Genomic DNA, 16,988 nt, shown 5'->3' with positions numbered 1-16,988 from the left:
GTTTAAGTAGTAACCAGCACACGCTGTATGCAACTTCTAACAGCGTGGGAGACGAGAGGCCGCACTTGTTGGATCCAGGAATCAGGCGAGTAGTATTAAAAAAAAAATATATATATTTTATGTTCCCGGGGACATTTTTAAGGAAGACATTACAATCACAATACAATTCAAGACAAGATGGTAAGGAGGGCCCTGCCCCTGAGGGCTTACAATCTAAAAGATCATTAACTTGAATGGGTGGCAGTTGCTGCTTGTAACATGTGCAGATATTAACACTGGTGCTGTATATAGTAGCGGCCCCCACGGGACTAAAAAATTTGTCCAGTGGCCCCTGAGTAAATTGAGTTTGAGACCCCTGCTCTAGACCAATTGTTCACTTGCCTATGTTTTCCCCTCCTGATCCACCTTCAAATCACCTCATTATCCAGTGCTGCTTTGTTTATTTTCGGAGCCACTTCTGGGCTTGTTTCTATTTTCCCGGTGGTGTACCTTTTATTCTGTCATGGAGGAGAGACTTGAGTGATTTCAAGCCTACACTCCATGGTGGTTCTGGAGGGGTGCTGCCGCACCAAAAGAAGGAGTGCAAAAGCGGGTCTAAAGCCACTGATCCACCATGGAGGCCCACCACATATCAATACATTATACAGCAACGCAGAATAATATGAAGCTACCTTCTGTATTGCTCTAGGATGGTGGCCTGATGTCTCCAGGGTCTCAGGAGGGCTGTGCGGGGTCTCAGGAGGGCTGTGCGGGGTCTCAGGTGGGCTGTGGGGAGTCTCAGGTGGGCTGTGGGGAGTCTCAGGTGGGCTGTGGGGAGTCTCAGGTGGGCTGTGGGGAGTCTCAAGTGGGCTGTGGGGAGTCTTAAGTGGGCTGTTGGGGTCTCAAGTTGGGCTCTGAGGATTATTACTATTAATGTTTTATTTTGTTTTACTTTGTTTTACTTTTTATCAGTTTTTTTTCTGTTTCATTTCTTTTATTATTTTTTTCACTTAACTTTATTGCAATCACACAGGGGCTAACAAGCTCACAACGTTACCTGACTGCGAGCGAGGTGATGTGCTGTTCCGACAGGGCAAACAAGGTGACCCTATTATTCATAGGGGCATCGGGCACCTATGAATAATAGGGGGCACGACGCTGCAGTGCTGTCCTCTGCAAAGGCTCCCTCCCACAGCCATGAATGGGCCCGGGGCAAGCGCCCTCTTTGCCCTGCGTTAAAGACGGCCCTGGCTCTGGACTTAGGAAGGCACTGGACTCGGGACTTAGGAAGGCACTGGACTCGGGACTAAAAATAGAAGTATACTCACAGATAATACAAGCCCTCCCCAGCCCCTGCTACCTGATTGCCCACTCTGTCCCCGTGCAGCCTTCCGATCCTGGTCACTGGAAGGACACCCTGCCTCCTGCAGAGCTCGCACTGAGGCATGTACTGTACCGATCATCCAGGGCCAGGCAGGCACATGTACGTCTGAAGGGATGCCAGCGATGTCCTGTTTAATAAAACATCGGCGTCAGTGAAAAAATTGAGCTCTGCTGCAGTCGTCACCGATGTTTTATCAAACAGCATCCCCGGCATGCCTTTAGACGGGCATGTTCCATGCACTTCTCTGGATGTTCTTCAGACCGGTGTTGAACACCGGTGCCCAGGAGCATGTGCCCCCTATCCTCCCCCCTTATCTACGCCCCTGGAAGACAGATAGACTGGTAGGTCAAGGTACTACGCAGGTTGCAGCAATGCTAGGTAGGTGACATGGGGTCCCTCAGGATGTGGAATCTAAGGGCCAGCTGGTGTTCACCAGAGCTCCTGATGGTGGAGATGGGCTTGGGTGCATGCTGACCCCAAGTCACAATCCCAGGTTCACCCAACTCACCTAACAGTCAACAATGGTTGACAAGGCCAGAGTTCTGGACAGGTTGCAGACACCCACACAACATAGAAAACAGGCAGGGACAGGCAGATGACTAGGACTTCCAGGGAAAATCCAATAGACAGGGACAGACTGAAGACAAAGATTTCCAGGGACCAGCCAAGGACCAGTACACAGATAAACTGCAAGGGATAAAGACTCCATCACAAACAGGGGCTCAGCATCTAGCGTTGGAAAGCATTGCTCAGGCAGCGTGCCGTGCGCTGCCCTGGGTTTAAATAGAGACAGCAATAGGGAGGATTAACAGGATTGGCCACAAACAGACTGCACTGATTGGCCCGAGAAGCTGCAAGTCTGCAGCTGAACTATGACAATGGAATAGCAATAACTTGCAAATTGGCAGAATCCACAAATAGGAGACTCAACAGAAGACATAACTGAGGATCTTGAAGTTTAATGAATAGATCAGAGGTGCAATACATACAAGGAACAAACGACAGGGGAAGAGAGAGGAACAAACTAGCAAACTCGATTGATGAACATCATAACGCCTCATGCACAATATGTTGAAAAAACATGAGTTTAGGTGTGTTTGGAGCTCATTTCTAAAAGCACCGGGACTCATGTCATGCATTTCTATGATAGAATGATTATTTCCAGTTCAGGTAAACTGAGTTAGACTGAATGCACCTAGACGCTGCTGGACATATAGGTGCATTTAGTCTAGGTCAGTTTACCCGAACTAGAAATTTCTGTGTCCCAGGTCCGTTTGACCGATATTACGCTGCTAAACACATGTAAACGCGACTAAGCCCAGCACAGGAAAGAGTGGTCTGGCAAGCCTAAACTTGTCTATACTTACCAAATAATTTCTCTTGTACTTAAACGCAGCTGGCTAGTGTGCATGAGGCATAACACTGTATGAGGGACACAACAATCCCCGCCTGAAATTTCATTATTATAAACATAACAGTCCAAACATATTAGTCCAATCTTGATTCCATAACCTAATAAACATAAAACAGAAACAAACAATGGAATAACTGGGTTGCTTGTTAAAGTCCCTGGCGATTCTCTTGAACATTTGAGCAGGTCTTCAGAAGATGAAAGCAACAGTTCTAAGGCCCCCTTGCTGAATCGCCAACATGAACGATCCCATACATTCCTATGGGGACCATTCATGCGATCGCACGGATCTGCGTGATCCGAACCGCCTGCCGCCTGAAATGCTCCCTGAGCCTTTTTTTCATACAAATTTGAATGGAAACGCGCTGATCAGCGCATTTTTGGGCGTTTTTAATTGCATTTCAGCACTGAAAAGCAAATAAAAACGGCCGAAACTGCCCTTTTTAAAATTTGCGCGAAAACCGCCCTGAAACACATGCGTCCTGGTGTGAATGGGGCCTAATAGCTGGCTTGCCTGAAAACAAACAACAAACCTCATCTTCATGTCAGAAAGACCACAATCAGGGGAATTCAGCATCGCATTTGCACCAGAACTCTGGCCCCATATTTCATTCTGGCGCTGTGCTTGCAACATATTTAATAAATAAACTCTGACAGTTTAGTAAAAAGAAAAGTGATGCAAATAAGACTGTGTACTTTTGGTGTAACTAGTCTGTCACACGTTCATATTGCAGGGATCCCAACCTGAAAGAAGCAATTTCAGGGAGGTGCCCTTCTCATTTTAGGGAGGTGCCCTCTGCCCCCCCCCCCATCCACGGGCGGGGGAAGAGAGCACCCCCCTGAAATGATGGCAGATAGCAAAGAAGCTATTGCTTCCTGTGCTATCTGCGGTCAGAATTAAAAAAAACAGCATAGGAATGCATAGCTAGATTCCTACTGACTATTTCAATTTGCAATATCCAATAAGCAAGCTGGCTATTGCACCCGCCCTCTGCTACTGTCAATCAGTAGAAGAGGACCTAATGAGGAACTTCAGGTCCACCTCTCCTGATTGACAGCAGCAGTGGGCGGGTGCAATAGCTAGTTTGCTATTGGCAATTGCAAAGTGAAATAGCCAATAGGAATCTAGCTATGCATTCCTATGCTATTTTTTTTTTCTGACTGACGGTGGCCGGCGGCTCAGATGTCAGAAAAAAAACAGCAGGGAAAGGTTTACTCTGCTCGATCGAGCAGAGTAAACCTTTCGGGGAGAAAATGTTTCTCTCCCGGGTGGCCGGTATCCGCTATCTTATAGTGGGAGACTCCCGGAGCGTCCGGGAGAGTTGGAATGTCTGATATTGTATATGTCTGTCGCAGTATGCAACACATACCTCAGGTGCGACATTCATTGAAACTGAGGTTCCAAATGAAATCTGTTTAAGACCCATATGTGACACTTTGGACAGAGATGAGGTGTTCTACCTCCCGGAGTTAGAAGCAGCACCAGCTCAATGACAGGCCAAGCTGTTCCTTTTTTGGTAACCTTAACATCAACCTTTCTGGTTTTTCCATCTTCAATGGCCATGGTTTTTAAGTCCAGTCGGCCAGTCATTATGATACACTTCCTTATCTCTCAGTATATGTAAAATTATACAGCAATCAATGCAGAATGACACCGGCTATAGAGGTATACAGCAAATCCCAGTAGGGCTGCAGCTAACGATTATTTTCATAATCGATTACTTAGACGATTATTAAGTTTGATTAATCGGATAAAAAAATGGCTCTAGTGATGGAATACTAGTTTGTATTGAGATTGTAGTCCATCACAGGAGCAAGCTTGGCGCGGTGGAAATAAATAAATAAAGTGTGGTGTGTAATATAGTACATTATACAGCGGCGCAATGCAGAATACCAGCAGCTATAGAGGAATACAGCAAATCGCAGCAATAGTCCATTATACTATAATGTTCTATTGCTGGTATTTGTAGTCCTCTGTAGCTGGTGTTATTCTGTGTTGCGCTGTATAATGTTCAACTGCTGGGCTTTGTAGTCCTCTATAGCTGGTGGTATTCTGCAGTGTGCTGCATAATGATTATACGGCGCAATGCAGAATATCAGCAGCTATAGAGGAATACAGCAAATCGCAGCAATAGTACATTTTATTATAATATTCAATTGCTGGGATTTGTAGTCCGCTGTAGCTGGTGTTGTTCTGCGTAGCGCTGTATAATGTACTATTGCTGGGATTTGTATTCCTATATTGCGGATGATATTCTGCATTGCGCTGTATAATTATTATACAGCGCTGTATAATTATTATACAGCGCAATGCAGAATATCAGCAGCTATATAGGAATACAACAAATGCTAGCAATAGTACATTATACATACAGTGTATAATGTATTGCTGGGATTTGTAGTCTTCTATAGCTGATGGTACATATACAGCACAATGTACTATCAGCTATAGAGGACTACAAATCCCACTACCCCAGCAATACATTAATACAGCACCATGTGGGGGAGGGGGGAGGAGAATGCAGGCTTACCCGAGCAGCTTGTGGGCCTGTCTGGCAGCTGCCTTCCCCCATATGCCTGCTCTTCCTTCATTGTGCCGATCGTGAATGGGCGGGCCGCGGCGAGTCTGTGAGGCGGGGAGATGCTGCTTGCAGGTAGGAGAAGCGGCGAGTCCATATGGCGGGGAGGAGTCGTGTCGTGTGGCGCGGTGGGGAGACTGTCACGCAGCGGGGAGGACCCAGTCACATCAAGAGTGCGGCGAGTGAGGGAGCTCACTGCGAGTAGAGGAGCAGCAGCTTCAGCGGCGTGTGCGGTGGGCGTGGCTTCTGCGTCGTGTCCCATCAGTCTCTGTACATAGGAGCTTACACTCTAATGTGTCCCCCCGCACAGTCACATCGATCTATGTACAGAGGAGCTTACATTCTAATGTCCCCCCAGAGTCACTCACATTACCCGCTGGACTCCACGGGTCTTGCACCGGCAAGAGATTTGTTTAGTTTCATTATTTTTATTCGGATTTTGCATTATTTTGTGTTTTGGGATTGGGATTCGGACGAAATTTGTTAGCGGTAGTCTGTACGAATGTTCATTTCCGTTTCATGTTTGTATCGTTCGTTTAATTTAATTTTTTATGTCCCTTTGCTGCAATGAAAATTCATCCACAAACGAAAATGCGTACAGACTACCGCTAACTAATTTTGTCCGAAAAACCAATTATTCTGAATTGAATCGCACATGTCTACTGGACGCAGGGCTTAGGGTTAGTTCACACCATAAGCAGTGCATTACGGTCCGATTCTGGCCAGAACGCACTGCCCGCATTGCGACCAACTCACTTTTTTGCCGGGCTGGAGGGGGCGTGGCGGGCCATTGAAGTGAATGGCACCGTAGCCATGCCCTCCGTCCGCAATGCTGCAAGCACTATTTTGATTGCACCGCACCCAAACGCACTGCAGGCACGATGTGGCTTGGGAACCCGTGCGGGAAATCGCATTGCGGCCGGAGGGCGTGACTATGGTACCATTAACTTTAATGGCCCGTCACGCCCCCTCCAGCTCGGCAAATAAGTGAACCGGCCGCAATGCGGGCAATGTGTTCCGGCCAGGATAAAACCGGAACGCACTGCTTATGGTGTGAACTAACCCTTAGTGACCACCTGGACTCTGGGCTTAGTGACCCCCCAGACTCTGTGATTAGTGACCACCTGGACGCTGGGCTGAGTGACCCCCTGCACTCCGGGATTAGTGACCCCCCCCTGGACGCAGGGCTGAGTGACAACATGCTGGACGCAGGGCTTAGTGACAACATGCTGGACGCAGGGCTTAGTGACAACGCGCTGGATGCAGGACTTAGTGACAATGCTGGACGCAGGGCTTAGTGACGACGCGTTGGACGCAGGGCTTGGTAACGACACGCTGGACTCAGGGCTTAGTGACGATGCGCTGGACGCAGGGCTTAGTGACGATGCGCAGGACGCAGGGTTTAGTGACGGCGCGCTGGACGCAGGGCTTAGTGACAATGCTGGACGCAGGGCTTAGTGACGACGTGTTGGACGCAGGGCTTGGTAAGGACACGCTGGACTCAGGGCTTAGTGACGATGCGCTGGACGCAGGGCTTAGTGACAATGCGCTGGACGCAGGGTTTAGTGAGGGCGCGCTGGACGCAGGGCTTAGTGACTGCGCACTGGACGCAGGACCCACCTGACAATGACCCTGCAGAGCCCACCATAGATGCTGCAAAGCCCATCTGAGGCTGTCTATGGTGGGCTCTAAAGGGGTCTCAGGTGGGCTGGTCAGGGCTGCATCCCCCTCCCTCCCAGCTCCTCTTACCTGCACCCCATGCCTCCTCTGCCGCCTGACTGGGAGGAAGTGACGTCACGGCACTAACATGACTTCACTTCCGGTCAGTCAGCATTCAGACGAGAAGCGGGCCCTAGCTTGTTTCGAAGCCACTGGAGCGGCAATGCTGGGGCCCTGCGCTGCTAGGGCCAGGCCTCCGCCGCTGCTGCTGCGGGGGCCGTCTGCATCTTTGCCTGTCACTGTAGGTCGATACTCATGTAGGGCTTCCGAGCGCGCCCCACACAGGCTGCCCGGGCCCCTTACATGAGTATCGGCCGTACCCCCCTGATGGCAGTCCTGGCACATGACTTCCCACTGGGGTCAAACGCATTATCCTCATGGGGAATGGGGCCAAACACATTATTCTCATGAATTCCTCTGTGACAGTCATGGGATCTGCTCCGGGCGGGAGGCACTGTATAATCCATGGACAGCAACCACTGCTCACAGCTGTTTGCAGGTCCTTCACAAGTAATTGCACAGCCTGCTTTAACATGCTGATGGCTGCGCTGTTTGTGTCCAGGTGAGATTGTCCACATTTTCACTCTGTGACTATGCACTTCCTTGTGTCACACCTCACAGAGCCTACCTTCTAAACTACAACTCAAGTCTGAACAATGTAATATTATCATTGCTTGCTGGAAGCAATGGATTATGGGCTATGTAGTCTTGAGAAATCAAGACTGCATCACATCAAGCAGCTAAGAGATGCAAAGCACACTGGGAATCAAGGTAGTTGTTAAAGTTGGGCAGAGAGAAGGCAGGACTTACTACATAAAAGGGATTTTTTTTAAAGTAATCTTTGATTGCATTATCAAAAAGAACTATAGTATGTATTCCTATTACAATGATCATGTTATAACAAGATAGTATATGCTGGGACTTTAGAACTTCTTTAATTGGCTGCTGACATTACAGGCATGCTTTTTTTTTTTTATATAAATTCTTTATTGGACAGTTTTATCCATGAAGCATGTAACAACAAAGGTAAATGTAATATAGTATTGCATATTCTATTTGGAATTGACATATAGATCAACCTCGATTAATGCAGTCAATGAAAGTATGTCGAGTCCATGTACCCTCGAAGGGCTTGCCATATGTTAAATAGTATGCATCGCCTTAGTGAGGTGAGTAAAAGTAACTATACCGGTATCGTAAGGTCTGCCCGATGCGGTAGGTTATACACTTTGGGAACGTAGTAGCGATCTCTGAGACCGTTCTGGGGGTACGGGGAGAGGGAAACATACAAGGGGTGGGTAGAGGGTTTGGGACAGGCAGGGGGGAAAGATGGAAGAAGGAAGGAGCAGTCAAGGGACAGGCATGCTTTTTATACATCTGCTTGTAGTGCCCTATATCGACCAGCAGATGGTGCAGAGTATTCCCAGCCATTTGGAAAAGATGATAATGTAAAAGCAGAGGACAGTCACATAAGTGAGTGAGAACTGCTGCTTCCTTATGGGTTGCCAATGTTTGGAATCTAGCTGTGCAAAAAGTCAGTCCGCTAGTATATCTTTGAAGCAAAATATAGTAAATTGTGGGCAAACTTTTAACTAGAATAAATGTATGCATTTGGATGCATATACTGTACACCCATGCGTGTCTACATGGATATGTTCTATACAGTATTCATGAATTTGTTTTTTTAAAGTGACAATATGAGTAATTGCAGAGACACAGTCAAACAGGAGAGAGAAGCAGTGAGGGGCTGCAGAAGATAAAGCTACACAAAGAAAGAGAGGAGATGAGAGACTGCAGAGACACAGCCAAACAGGAGAGAGGAGCAGTGTAGAGCTGCAACTAACAATTATTTTCATAGTTGGCCAATTATTTTTTTCTATTAAACGGTTGAAGAAAAAATTAAATGAAATACACAAATGTTGTGTTACAAGAAAAGTTTACTACAGAATAAAACTGCATGGACAGTTTTTGCAATCGCACGGCACTGGAATGCACAGCATTGCAGTGTGTCCAGTGCAGGCGATCACACTGCAGACGGGAGGCATGTTTGGGGTGCCAATCAAATGAATGGGACCACAACACACATCCTGCAGCAGAATTTGTCAGGCTGAAACAAAAAATTACTTTTTCCACTTTTTTTAACTATATTTATTTAATAATTGTATGTATTATATTAGACATTTAAGTTAGATAAATGGATTTACAGTAATATGAATTGTAAAACTCCAATATAATAAAATAGCTAAACTTTTATTTAAAATAAATAAAAGCCTGGTTATCAGTTTAGAGTTAGCCATGAATATTGTCCGTAAAATGATTGCTCTCACTCCGGCGCACGCGGCGATACCTGACATGTGTAGCGCAATCGTCATTTTCATACGTAGGTGCTCCCGACTTGTGTGAGTATGTGGGCATTTGCGGGGTCGGGGGACTTTAAACTCTTAAATGTGATAGCACATTTAAGATGACAGGTTCTCTTTAAGGTGACATTAGGGGGTCTAATAGACACCTAGTGTCACCTTTCCACTTTACTGGGGAATTACAGCTGCCTGCTGAGGCAGCTGAATGTAAATACAGCATGCAGTGGCTAGGAGCAATAGCCAGCCTCTTATTGGCTATTTTAAATTACAATAGCCAATATAAGGCTGGCTATTGTACCAACCCACTGCCTGCTGTCAATCAGCAGAGGAGGGAACTGAAGGAGAAAGTTCTCCTTCAGGTCCTCCTCTGCTGATTGACAGCAGGCAGTGGGCGGGTGCAATAGCCAGCCTGCTATTGGCTATGGCAATTTAAAATATCCAATAGCTATTGTTTCTAGCCGCTGATGGGAGACTTGACGCCGTTGTTCTATCAATGCCCCGGAGTTTAGCATTAGCGGAGGTACGAGGGGGGGAGGGGCAGGCGGGAAATGCAGAGTCACCGCAGTCTCTTTTTCCCGCTGGTGCCGGCTACAGTGGTCTGTGTCCCTACTGCTTTTGCCGATACAGGCGGGGAAAGCGGCGGGGATTAAAAGGGACACATACCGCTGCAGCCAGCACCAGCGGGGAGGAGAGCGGCAGCGGCTGCAAATAATCGAAAATCAACTAATCAATAGTTAGAATCGGTGACAACTATTGATTAGAATCGATTTAATCAATTCATTGTTGCAGCCCTGGAGCACTGAGGCTGCAGAAGAATATGTCGGAGTGGAGAAGACTGCATGAGAGACTGCAAAGCATCACATGAAAGGGGAGTGGTGAAAGCATACATAGATTATCATGATCTGTTACAGACATAAACATATTACTGCTGAATAACATATCAGTCCTACCTGCTTCTGATGAATCTGGGGAAATAAGTCTGAGGAAACCATATAGAATAGCCAAGGCAAATAACCCACATAATGGAGATCTCATCAAGTAACTGGCCAAAGAAACTAAGGGTCATGTGGTAGTATATGGAGAAGAGACCTAAAGTAAAAAACATGTTATTACTGAATCCATCTAATTTTACTTGGATGGTAAAATATTTTACAAAACATACAAACAGTGAACATTAAATTCTCAGTAAGAGCAATACATTTCTTTGCTTGAAAGATAATAGAACATACCAATCACAATAAACAAGATCCAGACTCCGTGGACCATCAGTGTGCGTCTGCAGGCATATGGGTGCAAGAGGTACATCATGAGGGGACCCACCAACAGGAAGGAAATATTACTGACCTGCAAGTAATTTGTACAAAGTGTTAAATGCAGATAACTGTTAGGTCTTTCACTCTTACTTTTAATAGAATATTTGTCAACAAAACATATTATTTTAATAAAGAATTGATTTTCTATTTAGCTAACTTTATTAACTAAATATATCTTTCTACTCCACAACTCACCCCTTCTGTGTCCTTGCGTGTCACTAATCTACTAACTGACATATCGGTCTGGATGTCGCAACACTTCTTAAAACTCAACCTTTCAAAAACTGAGCTCTTGATATTTCCTCCTACCCGTGCACCTTCCCCCAACTTTTCCCTTGAGAGTGTTAACACAACTATCCAACCCTCCCTCCATGCCAAGGTCCTAGGTGTCTCCCTCTCTCGGACCTCACCTTTCTTCCCCACATCCAATCACTATCCAAATCCTGCCGCCTTCACCTTCATAACATCTCCAAAATACGCCCCTTCCTCACCAAAGAAACCACAAAATTACTCATCCACTCACTTGTTATCTCTCGTCTCGACCAGGGCCCCGGGCAAGCATTTTCTTGGGCCCCTCACCACGCCCCACTCCCTACCTGCCACGCTCCCCCCATGCAATATTGCACGCTATATGCTGACGGCGCAGAGCCGCGCTGCAGCTGGGATGGATGTAAAAAATATTGCCAGATCCACCCTACCACTTGATTGATAGCTGACTCTGCCTCTCTAGAGACTATGTTCACCCCCTCCCCCATCTGTCCCTCCAGTCAGCGCAGGAGGATCAAAGAGGGGAGGGGGGAATCCCTGCGGGGAGAGGTGACTGACAGTCACCGCTCTCTGCAGAAAGAGTGAGTGCAGGAACTGAGTGATCAGCAGTATGTGATTGCTCAGTTCTCAATCAATAGAGCCGACTAATGACACCAGGGGACCCAATAATAATGACACCAGGGGGACCCAATAATAATGACACCAGGGGAAACACAATAATAATGACACCAGGGGGGACCCAATAATAATGACACCAGGGGGGACCCAATAATAATGACACCAGGGTACATAATAATAATGACACCAGGAGACATCATAATAATAATAACATAATAATATGATGAAACCAGGGGACATGCTCAGGTGTCATTATTATTATTATTATTATTATAATGTTGTTCACTGGTGTCATTATTATTATTATTTAAAAATTTGTAAAGCGCTGCACAAACTGTTGGCGCTATATAAATCCTGTATAATAATAATAATGATCGTGTGACAGCTGCTGCATGTAAACGCCTGCACACCGCATGTAATCATATGTGATACGATTACATGCAGCTATATAAATCCTGTATAATAATAATAATATATACAATAATATATATAATAACTAAACAATAGGCAAAATCGTGCTCCTGTGAATCAACATTGTATATAAATGGTTTTGCTGCTGTTAGATAACATTTATAAAGCAAGCAGTTTCCTCTAACACACCAGCTAGCTTGTTTCAAAAAGAGCAGGTCAATGTGCAAATCGCTGTATCTTATAGCAACCTATTCAATAATAGACTTTCATTTTTGTTACTGATGTAAACGGTAGAATCTGATTGGGTGCTATTGCTAAATGTACTTTGTACTCCCTTTTTAAATAAGTCTGAGATTGCACAGAAAAATCATTACAGGATTTTGTTCAATCAATAAATGGTAGCATAACCAGGTGCAGTGGACACAGCAAAATCCTAACAATTTTTACTTTAAATTATTATTTTTTAAATGATAGGTCAAATGGTATTTTGAATATGCAGTAAATAAATTCTGAAGTCAGCCTTTTTATTGACTGACTTACTTATAATAACCTTAGCTGTTACCTGTTTTATGATACTGAATTCTTAAATACAATAGCTCTATGCACGTACAACATTATACATAATAATACAAATAAAAGGAATAATAATAATTATTCTGTATACCTATGTGGAATAATACATCCATCACAACTTACAGTATAAGGATATTAGATTCACTTTAGAGTCCTATGATTTCACAAAGGCCCCAAGTATTTATGAAGATTACAGGAACCCCAAGGTAGATCAAGGCAAACTCCACTTTAAAAAAAAAACTGTAGCCGCTGTAATGTTCTAAATCTGTCAAAAAAATTAAATGCAATACAGTGCAATTCAGGGACCTAGAGGCATTCTGTATACAGTTAGTGTACTGAATGCCCCCAGAAATGTAACTTCCTGCTTCTTTGATTGCTGACTGGTTTTCCCAGAAGACTGCACTAAGATACAAGTATCATTTTTGGCATCCCTTGCAATAGCAATTTCATTTTTGGTGAGATACTCTCTAAAGGTTCATTACTAGTACAGGGATGCCAACACTGCGCCTTTCCTGATTACAAAACAGGAAGCTGACCAGCTGGTTATATTGAATACAAACCCTCCCATTCAGGGATCAGTTTGGAAAGGACCTGCTGCAACAAACAGCTTTTTCTTCAGAACAGAAACAGGCAGGAAACTGCAACATAGTTTGTTTAAATCCTTGTAATGTACACAGATCACCCAGAGGGTATTGACTTTTCTCTCAACAAAAGTGGAATTAGAATTAATAAGGAGGTACATTTTTAAACAGAACTCTTATGATGAGCATTCACAATGAGAATTTGTTTCAGATCTCAATAAAAAAATCCAGGATACCTGGCAGAATTTAGTTTGAATGGGTTACTTAGGCATTTCTGTAGGTGTTGTCATATTATGTTATGATAGATAAAACTTTAAACAAATTCTGACTGTATGTGGCACTCTTGTAGTCTAGATTATATACTGTATATACGGTATACGTAGTAGGTTCCCTTTGGCCACCAAAATAGCCCTGAACTGTTGAGGCATGGACTCCACTAGACCTCTGAATGTATGCTGTGGTATCTGGCAACAAGCTGTCAGTAGGAGATTCTTTAACCCCTTCACAACCCATGACGTGATAATCCTGTCATGAAGTTTGAAGGGGTTAAACAGATTGCCGGCGGCTAGTCTGTTCAGTTTTGCAGATGCGGTGGCCGGCTTTACAGTAGAACCGGTTCTGGTGGCTCAGCTGCTGCCAGATTGCTTCTACGATCCGGTAACCGCCCCCCGCCTTGTTTCCTGGGCTCCGCTGCCCCTCCTACGGGCCCGGGACCGGCTTGCCGGGTGTAGGCGGGAAACTGGGGAGGAGATCGGTTTCCTCCCCGTACTATGGGACCAGGAGAGACACGTATTGCATCACTTCCAGTCCCATAGCTGTCATTGCTGGGCTCCTGAAGTCCAGCTACAAGCTATTGAAGTGTGATCTGAGTATAAAGGTAATACTAGGGGTCTTTTGGACCCCCAGTATCACCTTAAAGAGTACCTGTCACTGAAAATATGCTATCACATGGGGGCTTGTAATCCCCCCTATGTGATATTAAAAAAAAAAAAAAAAAAAAAACAGTATTAAAAATAATATTAAATAAATAAAATGTAAAAATCATTTAAATTTTTTTTGAAGTCCCCCCGCTCCAGCGAGCACACGCGTCGGGTAAACCTACATATGAAAACAACGATCACGCTACACATGTTGGGTATCACCACGCACGCCAGAGTGAGAGCAATAATTCTAGGGCCAATATTTACACGTATCTCTAAACTGATGACCTGTAGGGGCTTTTAAATCATCGTCTATGGGCTTTTTGGGTTACTGAATCCCGTCGCAGTTTCACAGACGCACACAATTTGTAACCTCGGCATGTTGGGTACTCTATTTACTCGCTGTAACCTCATCTTTTTTTTTTTCAAAACGAAACTAAACTAAACGAATTTTTTGCTGGTGCACATGTCTACTCATCGTTATTATTATATCGTATATTCATCGTATATTATTATATTTTTTTTTTTATGGTTTTATATAGTGTTTCGTGGCCCTAAATGTAACTTAAGTGCATTTTTCCACAGAATTTTGGCGTTTGATAGTCCCTGCAAAACAGGTAAGCAGGAGAGGGGGCAATGTTTTATTTATTCATTTTTATTAGTAGTTCTGTTTGTTTGTAATGTGTGTTTTAATAAGTGCATGATGTGTGTGTGTTTTATTAAGTGTATAAATGTTTGAATATGCGTGTTTCCGTATTTTGCCTAAGGCCCCATTCACACTGTGCGTAAAATCCCGCTATTTCGCGCATTTTTGCCACGCGATATCGCAAGATGTCGCCGGCCAATGTTATTCAATGGAGCTGTTCTAATGTACAGCTCCATGTCGCCCATCGCTCGTCGCTTCAGCAGGACCCTTTTTCCAGCGGATGTCGCGCAATGTTTCTATTTTTGAATGTAGCCCGACGGTGAAGGCCCCCGAACAGTCGCGCTATCCCGGCCCCCGCTTGTAAGGTATGTCGCTTGGTGTGAATGGGGCCTAAGGCAGTGATGTTGAACGGTTCTTAAACCCGAGCGCCCGAACTGCAATACAGTACTAAACTTATTTTCAGCACTGGCACTTTGAGGTAAATAAATTGATTTTGCGTTGCTGTTTGGGCACTCGGGTTCAAAAAGGTTCGCCATCACTGGTCTAGGCTTTCAGAAAATATATAATGTTTGGGGGTTTTAAGTAATTTCCAGGCCTAAAATGTGGATTATATCATGGGTGCAAAAAATGAAAAAAAGACCTTGGCCCTTAAGGGGTTAAGTCCTGTATATTGCGAGGTGGGGCTTCCTTGGATCGATCCTTGTTTTTCAAGCACATCCTACAGATGCTCAATTGGTATTAGATCTTGAGAGTTTGGAGCGCACTACGCTATTCAAAAAAGGGTGAAGAGTTTGGAGAAGGTAGGAGAAGTGAACAATCTAGGACAGAGGTCTCAATGTACCGGCCCGGGGGGGGGGCAATTGTGGCCCGCGAGCCTGTACTATATGGCCCGCAGCCAGCTGACAAGTCAGGTACGCGATGACCGCGTACCTGACTTGCGGGAGCAGCTACACGGTCTGCATCTCTGTCGGATGCAGACAGCAGAGCTGCTCCTGTCAAACGTTGACAACGTTTTCCTTCATCGATTTTAATCGACTTATTCGATTAGTTGTTGCAGCCCCAGTTACATCAGTCTCTGTACAGAGTAGCTTACACTCTAATGTCCCCCCTCAGTCACACTAATAATATTATACATTTATATAGCTCTGACCTATACTGCAGTGCTGTACAGAAAACACTGAGCCAGTTAGATCAGTATCTGTACAGAGGACCTTACACTCTAATGCAGAATGGCACTGGCTCTAAGGGGACTACAAATCCCAGCAATACATTTATACAGCAATGCAGAACAGTATATGAATTGGACTCTGGGCTTAGTAACCCGCTGGACTCGGGACTTAGTAACGTGCTGGGCTCGGGAGTTAGTAACGCTCTGGGCTCAGGACTTAGTAACGCTCTGGGCTCGGGACTTAGTAACGCGATGGGCTCGGGACTTAGTAACGCGCTGGACTCAGGTCTTAGTAACGCGCTGGATTCTAGGTTTAGCAACCCGCTAGACTCTGGTCTTAGTAACGCGCCGGACTCTGGGCTTAGTAACGCGCCGGACTCTGGGCTTAGTAATGCGCCGGACTCTGGGCTTAGTAATGCGCCGGACTCTGGGCTTAGTAACGCGCCGGATGCAGGGCTAAGTGACGCGCCGGATGCAGGGCTAAGTAACGCGCCGGATGCAGGGCTAAGTAACGCGCTGGACTCTGGACTTAGTAACCCGCTGGACTCAGGGCTTAGTAACACGCTGGATGCAGGGCTTAGTAATGCCCTGGACGCAGGGCTTAGTAATGTGCTGGACTCAGGACTTAGTAACACGCTGGGCGCAGGGCTTAGTAATGTGCTGGAGGCTGATCTTAGTAACGCGCTGGACGCAGGGATTAGTAACGCTGGATACAGGACCCACCCCACACATATCTTAGACCCCACACATATCTTAGACCCCACACAGCCCGCCTGAGAGTGACCCTGCAAAGCCCACCATAGATGCTTCATAGACCATCTGACACTCTCTATGGTGGGCTCTGCAGGGGTCTCAGGTGGGCTGGTCAGGGCTGCATCTCCCACCCAGCTCCTCTTACCTGCTCCTGCTGCCTGTACACCTGGCCTCCTCTGCTGCCATTATGTAACTTCCGGCCGGTCTGAGATCACAACACCGTGGCGCTGCTGGGGCCCCAGCCTCCTCCGAAGCCGCTGGATCGGCACTGCTGGGGCCCGGTGCTGCTAGGGCCAGGCCTCCTCC

General features: G+C 45.6%; 1 protein-coding gene across 1 annotated transcript in view; it reads right to left on the bottom strand.

Moving 5' to 3' along the window:
* ACER1 (alkaline ceramidase 1) overlaps nucleotides 1-16,988 on the bottom strand; it is a 72,297-nt gene that overhangs the window by 19,225 nt on the left and 36,084 nt on the right. Inside the window, exons 3-4 of the mRNA XM_018572165.1 lie at nucleotides 10,662-10,776; nucleotides 10,383-10,521 (exon numbers count right to left, since the gene is read on the bottom strand). Of these exons, the coding sequence (XP_018427667.1) occupies nucleotides 10,383-10,521; nucleotides 10,662-10,776 (254 nt within the window). The remainder of the gene's footprint in view (nucleotides 1-10,382; nucleotides 10,522-10,661; nucleotides 10,777-16,988) is intronic.

Source organism: Nanorana parkeri, unplaced genomic scaffold (assembly GCF_000935625.1).
Source record: "Nanorana parkeri isolate BGI_ZX_2015 unplaced genomic scaffold, ASM93562v1 scaffold1956, whole genome shotgun sequence".
Classification (NCBI taxonomy): Eukaryota; Metazoa; Chordata; class Amphibia; order Anura; family Dicroglossidae; genus Nanorana; species Nanorana parkeri.
Note: the sequence above shows the minus strand (reverse complement) of the source record. Positions and strands in the feature narration are given on the sequence as shown.